The sequence below is a fragment of the Carcharodon carcharias genome, chromosome 16 (genome assembly GCF_017639515.1).
Source record: "Carcharodon carcharias isolate sCarCar2 chromosome 16, sCarCar2.pri, whole genome shotgun sequence".
Taxonomy (NCBI): domain Eukaryota; kingdom Metazoa; phylum Chordata; class Chondrichthyes; order Lamniformes; family Lamnidae; genus Carcharodon; species Carcharodon carcharias.
This window is the reverse complement of record NC_054482.1, coordinates 79,273,607-79,290,158: the sequence shown is the minus strand read 5'-3', so window position 1 is coordinate 79,290,158 and position 16,552 is coordinate 79,273,607. Positions and strand designations below refer to the sequence as shown.

Here is a 16,552-nt window from a genome sequence, read left to right as displayed (position 1 = left end):
GCACTTACTATAATTTTCAAATGTTTTGTAATGTACTTTTACAAATTTTTGAATAAAGTATATTTTTGGGGAAAAAAATTGTTTCACCGTAGTCTGCCACGGCTGCCTGAAAACAAGATTTGGCGGGATGTGGTGCGAGTGGGAACTACACCTGTTTTTTTTAAACATTTTCTCAATTCCCTCAGCACCAAACTTGTGTTTTCCCACTGTATTGAATGGAGGTGGCAAGGATGAGTTCTGATGAAGGATTGTCGACTTGAAATGTTAACTAATTTCTCTCCACAGATGCTGCCTGAGTTGCTCCAGCATTTTCTGTTTTTATTTTTGACAGGGAGCAGTGAAGGCTGTGTGTGTATGGGGCTACATCATATCTTGATAGATCAGGTGGTCTTTTTCATAACCGAATTAAGTTGTGGATGAGCGAAATTTTTCTCCAATTTATTTTCAAAAAACAGCCATTGTTTCCCAACCTACCTAAAGTTCTGCTCCTTTGTCATAACGTGTTCCATTTCCTGTCTAATAAAAAGCCATCAACCTGAAAAGTTAACTCTTGTTTCTCACCACAGTTGCTACCTGATCTGCTGAGTATTTCCAGCATTTTGTTTTTGCGAGGGGTAACTTTGTTGGTCTGTATTTCAAACCTTGTATGCTATCCATCACCAGGACAATTCCACCTTTGCAACATTGCTTCACTTTCATCACAAGTTTATATTTCTGATTTTGCTAACTTTGGATTTATCATGGGTTAGATTTCTCATGGATTACATTTCTAAGCACCTCACATCTACTACCTGTGAACTGGTTGACTTACAATGGATCTTTGTTGCCCAACAAATTGAAATTAAAATGTTACTCTGCAAATTCCTCCACAGACACATACTAGCTCATATCCCTCTCCAATTTTATGTTCCTATAAGACCATAAGACGTAGGAGCAGAAGTAGGCCTTTCGGCCCATCGAGTCTGCTCCACCATTTAATGAGATCAAGACTGATCTGATAATCCTCTACTCCACTTTCCTGCCTTTTCCCCATTACCCTTGATTCCCTTATTGATTAAAAATCTGTCTATCTCAGCAGCCTTCCTGTTTTTCAAGTCCTCTCTTCTGTTCTGTTATTCCTTTTCACTCCGCTGTACTTTGAATGAGCTAAAAGTCTGTAGGGATAGTACTGGTCTCCCTCTGTAACTCCAACATTCAGTTGACTTTTTGCCAGTTACAGTGGAACACCAGTGGAATTTTAGACCCACTTTATTTTGATTAAGTCTTTCATTGACCTGGACCAAGGCATAACTTTGAGTCAGGCTGACTCCATGTTAAACGGAAGATTGGCCAAGGCAGTGGCTCTCAAAAGGCTGTTACTTTGCTGCTAAAGGGGTTTTGTTTCGTTCCTTGAAGAAATTATTTTCCAGTAAGTATGGCAGAGGCAAGAAGGAATATGGGTAATCGAACCAATGACCACCTTGGAGAACCTGATGCAGATGGTTAAAACTCACTCACTTTTCTAGAACCATTTTATCCAATACAGAGTCACAGAGAGTAGCAGCCTATCCCAACAGGCAGTGGGTGCAGTACATCCAAGACAGGATGCCAGCCCATCACAGGGCACACACACACACACACACACACACAAAGGGGCAATTTAACCATAGCCAATCCATCTAACCAGCATGTCTTTGCACAGTGGGAGGAAATCAGAGCACCCAATGGAAACCACACAGGGAGAACATGCAAACTCCACACAGACACCCAAGGTGAAAATCGAACCCGGGACCCTGGAGCTGTGACCCATGTCACCCATGGTTAAAGCTGCTTGGATGTAATTTGTGGAGAAAATGAATGGAGTATGACAGGTTGGAGGAGTGAATGAGTGTTTTGGCACACATTATTTTACCTGAGATAGTTTGCATGGCACCAACCAAAATTGTGAGCTGCAGCACCTTCAAACAAATTTTTCCATTCCTCTCTCATTCTAGCAATCAATCTATCCTGAAATCATTGTAGCATGTTTTTCTTTCTCAATTTGTTTTTGAACATAATTCAGTGTTTTAACTGATATTTAATAACATTCAAAGTGCCTGCAGTTTTTTGGCACTTGTTACCAACAGAAGTGAAATGCTCATAACCATTTAACCACTCAGTAGAAGCGGTGATACTTTATCAGCAGAAAGAAAGTTTGTTGAATTATATTAATGTTTAGCTTTCAAAGGTTCAATGGTTTAATCATAATTTTGTTTTATGCCAAAAATGTTTCTCATTGTACAAAACAGGAAATAACTTTACACATGATAGTGATAACATTATTCTCCCACCTTTCACAACTAAAATAATTACAAATAATCCTGCATATTATTACAAATAATGTACAGGGGTGGGATTATGATGAAAATAATCTAGGTTCTAAAATGTGGTTTATTTGACATTGGATAGTAATCTCAAAATAATCCAACCTGTCATGTATTCTCTCACTATAAATTACTGATTTCCCCTTTGTTTTGAAACTATTATATCCTTGTGCTGATTGTGTTAATTTAAATAAAGGTTTTGTTTGTGGGCAGGGATTTGTTTTGCGTTATTTTCCAACAGCTGATAAAACTACTGCACCTTCAGACAGGGAAGTTTACAACACTACCTGGTTTGGCCTGTTCATGACTCCAGTGCTTTAATAAAATGCTAATTAACTCAACTGAGTGCCACTAGGGTTGTGAGGTTTCATCACGTGACTTGCTCTCCTCCTTCAGCCGTTAGTTGGCCAACATATCCATTTTTGGGATGTTCTGCCTTCTTATGCCAACTGGAAAGCAAAAAGGCACATTACCCATTTGGATAATGTTTGACTATCAGCCAAACAGCATTTTTTCCTTCATTTTCAATATTTTTATATCTGCTAAAGGGAAATGTTAAAAGAATTTTTTTTTAAATCCCGATTATTTTTCCCCAGGGTTGCACACAGCGGTGTCCTGGAGATTGATCTTCAAATCCTGGAGACTCCTAGCCAATCCCGGAGGGCTTGTAACCCTAAGTGCCACCCATGTTGAGGGGGATTGACAGATAGACGAGGGAAGAAGTGGGCTGCATCAAATGACCACTTTTCTTGTTATGCTTCTTTTTCGCGTTTTGGGGCTTCAGAAAATGGGTGAAGTTTTGACCCCAGTTGTGTGATTTTCTAACAACTCCATACGCTGCTGCTGGTTTACCGTTTCCTCTGGTGCTTATGAGTTCAGCACAGTCAATCTGAAACCAGACACCAGAAGAAAAACAATACTGACAATCCACAATGAAAATAAAAACGAAGGGCTCGTACAGTCGTAACCAGCGCAGAGAAGGGGGTGGGGGTGGGGGCGGGATCCTTTCAATATTTCGGGTTGGCGACCTTTATACTGAAAGACCTGGTTTGTATTTCCAGCAGTTTAAACTAAAACGAGAATGGGATATTTTTCAGATCATTCTGCGCTTCCTCGGGAACTGAGAGCAGCCGCTTCCCTGTTTCCTGGCCCGGAAGTGAATGGCCGTGACCCCCACCACCGTGCCGACCCGGAAAGAAACACCGCTTTCGCGGTTGCATTGAATTCTCGCCCCGTGGGCCGGGGATTTGGGTTTAATTTTGCCAGGAATTCGGTTTTGGGGAATTTTGTTGCTGGATTTCTCTCGGCTTTCTCGCTGGAGGTAAGCGCGTGATGTTCTCTAACCCCGGAGCTGCTGTTCGGGGAGCGATCAGTCACATCCAAAAATAACTTGTTTTTTTTAAAGATAACCTTGTCAAACACCCCAAGGCCTTCCACAGGTACAGGATCAAAGAAACCAATGGGCGCACAACCACACAGGGAGGTGTTAGAGCAGATAACCAAAAGCTTAGGTCAAAGATGTACATTTTAAAGTAGCGTCTTGGTAAAGTTCATGGTCGAGTCACGTTCATTGGGGTTCGGATTCTTCTTGGCCAAGTGGTATTTTTCACAATCAAACCGTATTCATTATTGGAGTTAGTGCTGTCTCATTATTTTAATAAAGGGCGTCTCAATGTGATGGTTGTCATTTTGTAAAGACAATCCCACTCTATGGGCAGTATTTAATGGAGGTGAGGGGGGGTCTCGCTCGCCCGCCGGCTGGAGAGCCTGCAGAAGCCCCGCCCCTCCCGTTGCCTCTTTTAGGGCGGGCCCACCAAATTAAATGCCACTCAAAAACCCCAGGCCGAGAACTACCGGCCTATTAATTATACTTTGGTAGTTCTGAACAGCACTACCACCAGGGAGGTAGTACGACTGTTGCCAGTACGATACCCACTCGAGGCCTCGTATCATTGCTAGATCCCAAGCCATAGGTGAATGATGGGAGGAGCGGGGAGATGTAGAGTGAGATTGCAGGGGATAGGGGGTCAGCAGCAAGGCCAGGTGGCTGACTCTCTGCCCCCTCCCCCTTGATATCAGGTCCCTCAATCACTTTGAACAAGGCACCCCTTTGGGAGCCTGCAGATTTATGCTACCAGCATAGCGAGTCTCCTGTTGCATCTATACCAGCAGCGGCAAGATGATGCCTGTGAGGAACCTGAATTTGGAAAATTTGATGGACACTGAATTTTGGACATTCTTTTTCCTGAGTTATTTTTAAAAGTTTGAATATTAATTTGGGGCTGTGAATGTCTCATTCTTCAAGAAACCACGGTTCAAGATGGAGAGGGAAGAGATACTTTGTATATCTAAGTTAACAAAAAACTGCTGTTGCCAAGCTAAAGACTTTTGCTGATAGGCCAGGTGTTTTTAACCAAAGAGAAGTATTCTTTGTACACCTTAGTCTTTAAAACTCTCAGGCAGAGTGAGTGTGCCTTGGAAACAAGCTGCAAGTAAAAGACTCTTGTCTTTCCCTCCCTCTACCCACCTTTGTGTTAAACTTTCTTCAGAAATGTCTCATTGGAATAAATAATGGGTTTTTTTAAAGTCTGCAAATTTGTGATAAGTCGGAGACATCAAGGACAGTTTCACCAGAAAAATGCATCTTAGAGAACTTCCAGATCTATTGTGATCAGAATTCTGCAAGATCAACATTATCAAAATCTCCTCGAATTTTATCCTCTTAAAAGAAACGTTCCCATACTCCAGCCTCTGCAGGAACTGTTTTGTCCTATTTTGTGTTTGTGTGCGAGTGTATATGGGGGTTCGAATATCTTTTTTAAAAATAAGGGAAAATCATTACACTTCTAAACTACAACTTGTATGGTAACCAGTTTCATAACTTGTTTTAAAAAAGTTTATTTTATAATAAATCAATTTTTTTTGTTTACTGAGAGAAGACTGGTTAGAGTCTTTTTAACTGTGGAGAAGTGAGGCTAGAATTAACTGTACCTTCCTCCCATCTTGGTCTGTAACAGCCCTTAAATGGGCAATAATTGCCACTTAAGGTCATTAATTGGTGGCAGGGCAGGAAGGTCATGCACAGGCCTCCCAGCCACAGATTTAATCAGGGTGGAGGTGGGAGTAATGGGGTTCCTACCCATCACCCTTTCTGTCTGATTAAATGCACCTCTAACCACCAAAAAGGCATTAAATCCCACTAAAGTATGTAAATAGATCTGTAATCCGGGTCAATATACGTCAGGTCTGACGGCATTTGTGGAGAGAAAGATAGAGTTAACGTTTCAAGTCTGTATGACTTCTTCAGAGCTAAAGGAAAATAGAAATGTGGTGAAATATATACCGTTTAAGGGAGGTTGAACAGATGAAGCTAGATAGAAGGCCAGTTAGGAGGCAAAGGAGAGGTTGCAAAATATATCATAAACGAAAGGTCAAAGGGTTGTTAGTAGTGGTGGTACTGGCTAAAGGAGGTAGTGATGGTGACATTAAGAGTGGAAAGCAGAATGTGGTAATGGCCGGACCAGGGTAAGCATTCTGGAAAGTGACAAATGGCCCGTGTGGGGGTGGGGAGAGGGGACGGTGGTGGGAAAAAAGATCGAAAATAGGCTAAAAGCTGGGGATAAAACAATGAATAAAAATGGAAATACATTTTTAAAATAATGAAAATAAGTGGGAATAAATAAGTAAAAATTAAACAATCAAAATGAATTTAGAAAAAACGGGATCAAAAAGGGGTGGGGATGGAGAGAGTTCATGGTCTGAAGTTGTTGAACTCAATGTAAAGTGCCTAATCAGAAGATGAAGTGCTGTTCCTCCAGTTCGCATTGAGCTTCACTGGAACATTGCAGCAGGCCATGGACGGACATGTGGGCATGAGAGCAGGATGGTGTGCTGAAATGGCAATCAACAGGAAGGTCTGGGTCATGCTTGCGGACAGACCGAAGGTGTTCTGCAAAGCGGTCATCCAGTCTTGCTTTTGGTGTCTCCAATGTAGAAGAGAGTGCGTTGGGAGCAACGAATGCAGTAGACCAAATTGAGGGAAGTGCAAATTGAAAGGACTGTTTGGGCCCTTGGACGGTGAGGAGGGGTGAAGGGGCAGGTGTTGCACCTTCTGCGATTGCATAGGAAGGTGCCGTGAGAGGGGGTTGAGGTGTTGGGGGTGATGGAGAAATGGATCAGGGTGTCCCGGAGGGAAATGTCCCTACGGAATACCAAGGGGAGGTGAAGGGAAGATGTGTTTGGTGGTGGCATCATGCTGGTGTTGACGGAAATGGCGGAGGATGATCCTTTGAATGCGGAGGCTGGTGGGGTGAAAAGCGAGGACAAGGGCGACACTATCATGGTTCTGGGAGGGAGAGGAAGGTGTGAGGGCAGAGGCGTGGGAGATGGGTCGGACAGGGTTGAGGGCCCTGTCAACTACCGTAGGTGGGAAACCTTGGTGAAGGAAGGCATGTCAGAAGCACTGGTTTGGAAAGTGGCATCATTGGGACAGAAGCGAAGGAACTGAGAGAATGGGATGGAGTCTTTACAGGGAGCAAGGAGTGAGGATCGGTAGTCAAGGTAGCTGTGGGCTCAATGAATATTGGTGGACAGTCTATCACTAGAAATTGAGACAGAAAAGTCAAGGAAGGGAAGGGAAGTCGGAGATGAACCATGCGAAGGTGATAGAGGGGTGGAAATTGGAAGCAAGATTGATAAATTTTTCCAGGTCCAGACGAGAGCATGAAGCACACCGAAGCAGTCATCGATGTACTGAGAAAAGAGTTGTGGGAGGGGACCTGAGTAGGATTGGAAAAAGGAATGTTCGACATACCCCATAAAGAGACAGGCATAACTGGGGCCCACGCAGGTACTCATAGCCACAGCTTTTATTTGGAGGAAGTGAGACAAGTTTAAGGAGAAATTGTTCAGTGAGAGAAAAAGTTCAGCCAGACAGAGGAGAGTGGTGGTGGATGGGGATTGATCGGGCCTCTGTTCAAGGAAGAAGCAGAGAGCCCTCAGACCATCCTGGTGGGGGATGGAGGTATAGAGGGATTGGACGTCCATGGTGAAGAGGTGCCGGTTAGGGCCAGGGAACAGGAAATTGTTGATATGATGTAGGGCATCAGAGGAATCGCTGTTGTAGATGGGAAGCGACTGGGCAAGGGGAGAGAGAACGGAGTCAAGATAGGAAGAAATGAGTTCCATGGGGTAGGAACAGGTTGATATGATCAGTCTACTGGGACAGTCCTGTTTGTGGATTTTGGGGAAGAGGTAGAAACGGGCTGTCTGAGGTTGGGAGACTGAGGTTGGAAGCTATGGAGGGAAGGCCCCCAGAGGAGACGAGCTTATTGACAGCCCTAGAAACAACGGATTGATGCTCGGTGGTAGGGTCATGGTCCAGGGTTAGGTAGGAGGAAGTGTCTGAGAGTTGGCATGCAGCCTCTGTGAGGTAGACAGGTTTGATAAAGTTAGGGTTTGACCTGAGAGAACGGAGTGTGGCAAGTTCAGAAGAGACAGGTTAGAGTGGGTGAGAGGAGCAGTGAAATTGAGATGGCCAGTGGCATGCCAACAGTTTTCAATGAAAAGATCAGTGGCAGATAAGAGGCCAGAGGGAGAGGTCCAGGTGGAGGGAAAATACTGGAGGCGGGTCAAAGGATCCGTTGAACAGTGGGGGGGGAGGACTCCTGCCCAAAGAAGTGAGCATGGAGACGAAGGTGGCGGAAGAAGAGTTCAGCATCGTGCAGAGCCCAGAATTCATTGAGGTGAGGGCGTAAGGGTATGAAACTGAGTCTTTTGCTGAGTACAGAACGTTCAGTATCAGAGAGGGGAAGGTCAGGAGGTATGGTGAATCCACAAGGGCTGGGATTAGAAGACGGGACGGGGGTCAGAGGGACAGGCAGGGGTGGAGGGTCCTGGGTGGACATTGGTATCAATGAGTTGTTGGAGCTTGCGTTCCTTAGCACCTGAAAGAAAGAGACAAAGTTTCTTGTTAAGGTGTCGGATGAGACGAAGAATAAAATGAAACTGGGGGCCAAGGACAGCTTTGAAATAGGGTGAGTTGGTGCTGCTTGAGGGAGAGGTTGAGTGTGTTCATATGGCGGTGCATGGCACTGAGTGTGGATCTCAGGATGCGACGAGAACAGCAGTCTGAGGACCGTTGCATGTCCAGAGATACCTGTAATTCTAGATGGATTCGAAACATGAGGGATGGAACTTCAGTTGGAATCCACGTGGGGTAAGTCGGAGACGGAGACAGTCACTGAGGAAGGAAATATGGCTGTGAAAGCGAGTTTTAGTAAACACCTTGTCAAAAACCAGAAGGGAAATGGAAAGCAATGAAGGTGAACAGGGCAAAAGAGACAAGCGGATATCCTGTTGGAGAGAAGAGCAGTACTTCTTCAAGGTCAGCATTCCTGGAAGAGACGCGGCAGTGAATTAAACATTAAGATAAAGGCAAAATACTGTGGATGCTGGAGATCTGAAACAAAAACAAAAAATGCTGGAAAAATTCAGTTCTGACAGCACCTGTGGAGAGAAAGGCAGAATTAATGTTTCAATTGTATGATTTCTTAAGAGCTAAAGGGAATAGAAATGTGTTGAAATATGTACTGCTTAAGTGGGGTGAAACATGTGAAGCTGGATAGAAGGCCAGTGATAGGTGGAGGCAAAGGAGAAGTTGCAAAAGATCTCATAAACAAAAGGTCAAAGGGTTGTTAATAGTGGTGGTACTGGCTAAAGGAGGTGGTAATGGTGGCATTAAGAGTGGAAAGCAGAATGTGATAATGGCCGGACCAGGGTAAGCACTCTGGAAAGTAACAGATGGCTCTCATGGGGGTGGGGTGGGGGAGGGGACTGGGGTGGGGGAAAAAATCAAAAATAGGCTAAAAGCTGGGGATAAAAAACTGAATAAAAATGGAAATAAATTTTTAAAAATAATTATTATGAAAATAAGTGGGGGAAAAATATAAACAATAAAAATGATTATAGGAAAAAAGGGTGGGAATGGAGAGAGAGTTCATGATCTGAAGTTGTTGAATTCTCTCCCCCCCCTCACCCCTCCATCCCCACTAGGGCCATCTGTCATTTTCCAGAATGCTTAACCTGGTCTGGCCATTATCACATTCTGCTTTCCACTCTTAATAACACCATTAGCACCTCCTTTAGCCAGCACCACCACTATTAACAACCCTTTCATCTTTTGTTTGACATCCTTTGCCATCTCTCCTTTGCCTCCACCTATCCAGCTTCACCTGTTCTATTCCCCCTTAAACAGTATATATTTCACCACATTTCTACTTCCCTTTAACTCTGAAGAAGCCATACGGACTCAAAATGTTAACTCTTGTCTTTCTGTCCACAGATACTGTCAGACATGCTGAGTTTTTCTAGCATTTTTTGTTTTTGTTTCAGATTTCCAGCGTTCCTAGTATTTTGCCTTTATTAATATATCAGCCTTGTCAACCGTGGCCAAAGTTCTAATAATTTGAGATGTTTATAGAAGCTTGATGAAGTTTATTCAACACAATTGCTATAGTCCCTAAATCTTGTGAAGAGAGGTATCTATCCACATTTCAATGATTTTAAGTTATTCTTGTGTTTCCAGGGATGAATGGAAAGAGGGAAAATAAAAGTAACAGGTTGGTGCTTGGGTTGGGGATCCTCATTGGAAAACTACTTTCAGGACTCCAGTATTGTGGTAATGTTACAGGATGAGTAATGCAGAGATTAATGCTCTGGGGATGTAGGTTCAAATCCCACCACAGCAGCAGTTTCAGGAAATTAAATGTAAGTTATTAATCTGGAATAAAATGCTGGTTTCATGGATAATGATCATGCAACAATTGGATTGTTGTAAAAACCCATCTGTTTCAGTAATGCCCTTTAAAGAAGGAAATCTGCTGTGTTTACTTGGTCGTGCCTACATGTGATTCCAGACCTACAACAATGTGGTTGATCTTTAGCTGCCCTCTGATATGGCCCAGGAAGACACTGTTGTGTCACCACCTCCTGCTAGAGGCAAGGGATTAGCAATGTTCACATCCTGAGAACGATTTTTTTAAAAGTGGTCTGCATCTTCAGCATTGACCTGCTCTCTTTATCCATCAGCTGCTGAAGCCGGCTCAATTTTGCCAATTCTTTTATACTTTTTCTAACTATCCACATATTATCCATTGTCATATGTATGTCTTTAGTTTTGCTCACCATGCCTCTTTTTGCTTCATGCAGATGTCGTTTCTGCCGTTTAACTATCTCCACTGAAGTACTTTCCAGGTCATTCTATCTATATTTCTGTATAAGGGATCATTGTATACTCTTTGTATATTTTCCTTTCTGTTCCTTTTTAAATGCAGTCCACCAGTAATAGATTCCAGTTCTGAGAAAAGGTTAATATCCAAAACATCATTTTTTGTTCTCTCTACAGGTGCTGCTCAACATATTCGGTGTTTTAGATTTTCAACAACTGCAGTGTTTTAGGTTTTGTTCAATGATTTTAGTACTTAACTGATTACTGAATGAGCATTGGGTGCATTGCATGTTTCTGCTGCTAGAGAGCAAGTCAATGGTGAAGATGCAGATCACTTTTTAAAAAATCGTTCTCAGGATGTGAACATTGCCAATGCCTTGCCTCGAGCAGGAGGTGGCAAGACAACAGTGTCTTCCTGGACAAAACAAAAAATAAAAATAATAATATCCATCCATTGTTTTAGCCTTTTTCAAATCCTTCACCCCACCCCACCAGGGCTATCTGTACCTTGCTTGTCCTGCTTTCTACCCTTAATTAGCATATTCCTTAGATAATATCACCACCATCAACACCTCTTTGTCCTTTTGTCTATGACATCTTTTGGTTATCTCCACCTACCACTGGCCCTCTATCCAGCTCTAATTGTCCCACCCCGCCTTAAACCAGTTTATATTTCACCTCTCTTCTATTTTTGCTTGGTTCTGTTGAAGAGTCATGCGGACTTGAAACGTTAACTGTGTTCTTCTCCACAGATGCTGCCAGACCTGCTGAGTTTTTCCAGGTATTTTTATTTTTATTTTTGTTTTGGATTTCCAGCATCCGCAGTTTTTTGCTTTTATCTTAGTGTCTTCCTGGGCCATTTCAGAGGGCAGTTAAGGATCAACCACATTGTTGCAGGTCTGGAATCACATGTAGGCACGACCAAGTAAACACAGCAGATTTCCTCCTTTAAAGGGCATTACGGAACCAGATGGGTTTTTACAACAATCCAATAGTTGCATGATCAATATACATGAAACCAGCAAAGAAGCTGCAAGCTAGCAGGTGATGGAAAGAAAATTACTCCCATTACCCTTTGGCCACAGTTTTCCTGTTAGCACCTTGCACATGTTTTGGCCTCTGTGTGCAAACTAGCTGAGAGATTGAGATTATAAATGACCATATACTCAGTTTTAATGATGATGGTTGAGGGATAAACGTTGGCCAAGTCACCACCAAAACTTCCCTGCTCTTCTATTCTTTGAATGCTGCCATGAGTTCTGATGTATCCACCCGAGAGGGCTGATGGGGCAGTGGTTTCGTGTTTAATCTAAATGTCGTTACTCCTTCAGGACTGCACCTAGATTGTGTGCTCAAGTCTCTAGTGTGAGGCTTGAACCCATAATTTGCTTACTCAAGAGGCAACTGAGCCAAGGGAGAATTGCAGTTCAAACCAGGAAATATAAATGACCATATGAGACCAGTAGCTACTGTTTAAATGCACAGAGTGCTGTAGGAGTTCTCAAGTTAGCAGTCTTAGTGCACAACACAGATGGGTCATGCACAAATTTGATGTTTGCAACAGTGATCCAGCGGTCCTTAGGTATTGTTTTGGGCTTTACAACCGTGAATTGAATCCAGTTGGGAATAGAGATTTTTTTGTCATTCAGCATCTTAAATGTATGGCAGGAATAATAATGTCATTAGGCACAATGGACATCATAAAAGCATCATGTGAGTTTTCCAGTATTTTCTAAAGTGCCACCCTAGGCTAACATTTACATCTCTTTTGACATCTGCTGTCACCACCCAGGCATGTTTTTGCACTTTGTGGAGATGCTTTCATTTAAAGAATGAGGGAGACATTATAATGTTGGTAAATTGACTTTTGGTAGAATTTCAGTTAAGATATGCTTGTAGTTGTTTTGTAATGTCGCTTGAATGGTCCTTTGTGCCTTTCCCTTCAGGGGAGTTCAGTACAAAATAGCTATTCCCAACCGGCATCAAAGTAGCAATTTCAAGTAAAGCATAAGTTAAGAATTGGAACAGAGAAACAGTAAATACACAGGCAGTTAATTATAAGGCTGAGAATTATAGAACAACAGGGAATATACTTCTTCCTTGCCAAGTAGCAACTGCAAAAAAAAATCTAAATTAAAATAGTGTTGTTGGGCCAAACATGACTAAATTTAGATTAATGATTATTTTCAGGGATAAGAGGCCACCGGGCTATACTTGATGTAATTCAATTTCTAAAAATGCTCTTACACCCTAACTGTACTGATAGTCGATTATATAGACTTAAGATTTATTTTGTTTTTTTCAGGTGTCCTGCCCTTAAGATGTTTGCATTTTTGGTGAGGCGATGCTTTAAAATAACTAGCAAAGTAAGTGTCGAACATGCTTAAAGAATACATTTGTTGGAACTACACAAACTAGATTTGAGTGTATTATACTGTGTAATGCTTTAACTTCTCCACTCAACATTGCAATTGTAAAAATAAAAGTAAAGAGAATATAGCCCAAGGGACCTTAAGTCAATGTAAAATTAGTATTGGAAGTCATCTGAATTCCTATGATAAATCCATTTTGATAAATGCATGTTGAAAAAATAAATATGAATCTGTATTTTAATTCTAACTACTGGTGTGTCAAAATCAAGACACTCAACAATGTAAAAGTATATGGTTCATTCTTTTCAGGGGTTTTTTATTCTTTAGTGGGATGTTTTGTTGCCTGTCACTAATTGTGTGGCTTGGATGGAACTTACAGGTGTGGTATTCCCATGCAACTGCTGCCCTTATCCTTCTAGATGGTAGAGGTAGTGGGTTTGGAAGGTGCTGTCAAAGGAGTCTTGGTGAGTTGCTGCAGTGCATCTTGCAGATGGTACACACTGCTGCCGCTGTGCGTCAGTAGCGGAGGGATTAAATGTTTAAGGTGGTGGATGGGGTTCCGATCAAGCAGGCTGCTTTGTCCTGGATGGTGTTGAGCTTCATGAATGTTGTTATAACCAGACAAGTGTAGAGTATTCCATGACACTCCTGACTTGGGTCTTGTAGATGGTGGTCAGGCTTTGAGGAGTCTGGTGAGTTAGTCACCTTAGAATTTTCAGTTTCTGACTGGCTCTTGGAGCTACAGTACTTGGCTGGCTGGTTCAGTTCAGTTTCTGGTCAATGCTTAATATGGTACAAAAGATTTCAACCAATAAAAATATGCTAATATTGGGATGGGGTGGGGAGAAAGATAAGCAGTTAAAAATAGTTGCAACTGCATGAACTTCCGAAGTCACTGGTATAGTGAGAAATAGTTGTTCAGACCAAATCACAGGGCAGAAGTTTCTGTATTAAGTGCACAACACAGAGGTGTAGAATGAAAGGACTTTGTTGTAATTTTTATTGCTCCCCTATTAACCGAAGGAGAATTTACTCATAATACAAGCTCTGGGTCCAGTGTATGCCATACATATGAATTGTATTGATAATTGTTACTCTATACTCTAGGTCCAAAAATTATCACAGGTTCCAAATGATTCAAGAAACATCACGTCCTATAATTTACTGACCCCTTGTCTGCAAAGAAGATTTATGACACATCAAAATATCAAGTACTTGCAAAGATCTCCATCTTTCTGGACTCAAACAAGCTGCTTTCATGTGTCCTGTCAAGCATCCAAGATAAAGAAAATGGAGGAACCAGAGAAACGTGAATTAGACTTAATAAGATATGATTACAGAGAACTGAAGAACAGTCCCAAACCTGCCCTCTACCTCAGCTATGGTGGATTAATTCCTTTTCTATCAGCTCCCCTCATAATGGCCATAACAGAGACATATTTCCCTGAACTAGCTTTTGCCCAAATTGCATATGGAGCAATGATTCTTTCTTTCATTGGAGGAGCACGTTGGGGATTTTCAATTCCAGAAAGCAGCCCTGCAAAACCTGACTGGTTGAATCTGGGAAATAGTGTGGTCCCTTCCTTGCTAGCCTGGATAGCCCTACTCTTACATGATAATCTCACTGAAGCAGCAATTCTGATTATCATGGGTCTCGGTATAGCATTGCATTATGACTTAGCCTTACTCCCAGGTTATCCAAGTTGGTTCAAAGCTCTTCGTGCAGTGCTGACTGTGGTAGCCACATTCTCTTTAGTTGCCACATTAGTGATCAAAAATACGTACCCTGAGAAAAAGCTAGTGTCAGATAGAAAATAAAATCATCAAGGTTTTTTTTCATTTTTCAAATTGGGTAGCAGCAGAGAGCACTTTTTTTAAAACTGACTCAAATAAAACTGATGTACAATTTTTAGTGCAAACTCAAAAAATGTTTACTAGCCTTAACTTAACTCGGGTATCTAATGTTTAAACAGATGATGCAATCAATAATGTCAATACTGCAAAATACAATACTTTGTAAAATTCCTTCTATAACAAGTGATGATTGACAACTAATTCATGACTGTGTTATATTTCAGAGGGCGTCTATCACCTTTTGAAAATCTAACCATTGAAAGATCTCTAATTAACTTATACATTATAGCTTTTGTGTTTTTTTAGAACTGATTATGTATAAGTATTGTCAATTTATGATCTGGCAAAGAAAAAGAAAACACAATAGTGAATTCTGAATAAAGGTCTTTGTCAAAGTTTATCTGTTGGTTTCTTTATTACGGCTACAATCTCATACAAGTTTAAAAGGATTTATTGCTAGCTATTTAGGCAAACTGGATCAATGTAAATTACAGCATGGCGAACGTTAGCATTTCAGGACATGGTACAGGTGTATTTAGTCGCAGAAATCCTTTGTGTGCATGGATTGATTGTTTGCAATATACCTGGACATGAACCAATCAAGCAGGTAACTATATTGCTGAAAAAAGAGATGCTATCAAAGCCTTTTGACTTACACTCATCAGGATAGCTCATAAGAAATTACCAATTGTAATGGGGGAACAACAATTTATAATGCATGAGAAGAGAGTGCTGTTTGGTGGAATATTACTCAAGTTCTGTACTAACAAACAACTATTTATATTGATATTCAATTAAAAAAAAACATTTAATTGAATTCCAAGCACCTAAGAGATTGACATCCTGAAATTATCAGCTTGTTTGGGGTGACAATGTAGGTCAGGTCAGGGCCATGATTAATTATCGTCACTTTGCCAGACAACTCTGGGCCCATGAGTTTCCTATTGTCTTATATATATTTGGCATATCAGCTCAATGAGTCAGTCTGAAGTTAGCATTCATTCTGAACGAAGCAGAGACTGTGCTGGCATTTTGTAATGTAAGAAATGAGTGGCTATGTTTTAAGGAACACTGTTACATTGCAAGGTAACAGAGGAGAAGCATCCTGTATGTTTTTACATTTCAAAGTTTAAAGATACTCTAAAGATACTTTTTGTACTGAAGAGCATTCATTCACCTTTCTAATAGTAAATAGCTTTGTCTGTCAGTTTATACTCTGAGCCTCAGTCTGGTAGAGTCTGCCCCATTGAAGACAAGGGTGATGGCATCTGATTATAATCCAATAAATAAGAACATAGGGGCATGGAGTTGCCGTTCAATTCGCAGGACTTGCTACACTTTTATTGGGTAGATAAGGATAAACACTGGTTTGATGAGGATACCAGCATATTTACTGAAGTGGTCATTGATGTTGAATTTAAGTATATCCAGTGTAAAAATCCCAAAAGTCCTTGTAGAAGGAATTTTACAAAGTATTGTACTTCGCAGTATTGACGTTATTGATCGCATAGTCTGTTTAAACATTAGATACCCAAGCTGAAGTTAAGGCTAGTAAACGTTTTGAGTTTACACTAAAAACTTGACTTGGTCGCAATAAAATGCTCACTCTGCAGTGTGTATGGTGAATCAGGCGGTCTTTGGATGACAGTATTAAGTATATACAGTATTAAGAAACCAAAATCTGTTTTGGGTAATATAATTTTTACAATAATCCACCTGATGGAGAAATGAACAGAATTGTTGAACCAGTAGGTCAT

At 41.4% G+C, this 16,552-nt stretch overlaps 1 protein-coding gene across 1 annotated transcript; it reads left to right on the top strand.

The window, feature by feature from the left end:
• The first annotated feature begins 3,514 nt into the window (after positions 1-3,514).
• On the top strand, positions 3,515-15,193 carry tmem69 (transmembrane protein 69). Its single transcript, XM_041207524.1, has 3 exons — positions 3,515-3,663; positions 12,875-12,935; positions 14,049-15,193. The coding sequence occupies exons 2-3, from the start codon at positions 12,891-12,893 to the stop codon at positions 14,757-14,759; spliced, it is 756 nt and encodes a 251-aa protein (XP_041063458.1). The 5' UTR covers positions 3,515-3,663; positions 12,875-12,890; the 3' UTR covers positions 14,760-15,193.
• Positions 15,194-16,552: the final 1,359 nt, after the last annotated feature.

Bases quoted from the DNA above. Each gene is read 5' to 3' on its own strand.
- tmem69 (XM_041207524.1), top strand. From the start codon at position 12,891: ATGTTTGCATTTTTGGTGAGGCGATGCTTTAAAATAACTAGCAAA. The intron at 12,936-14,048 runs GTAAGTGTCGAA...TCTATACTCTAG, and splicing joins GCTTTAAAATAACTAGCAAA to GTCCAAAAATTATCACAGGT.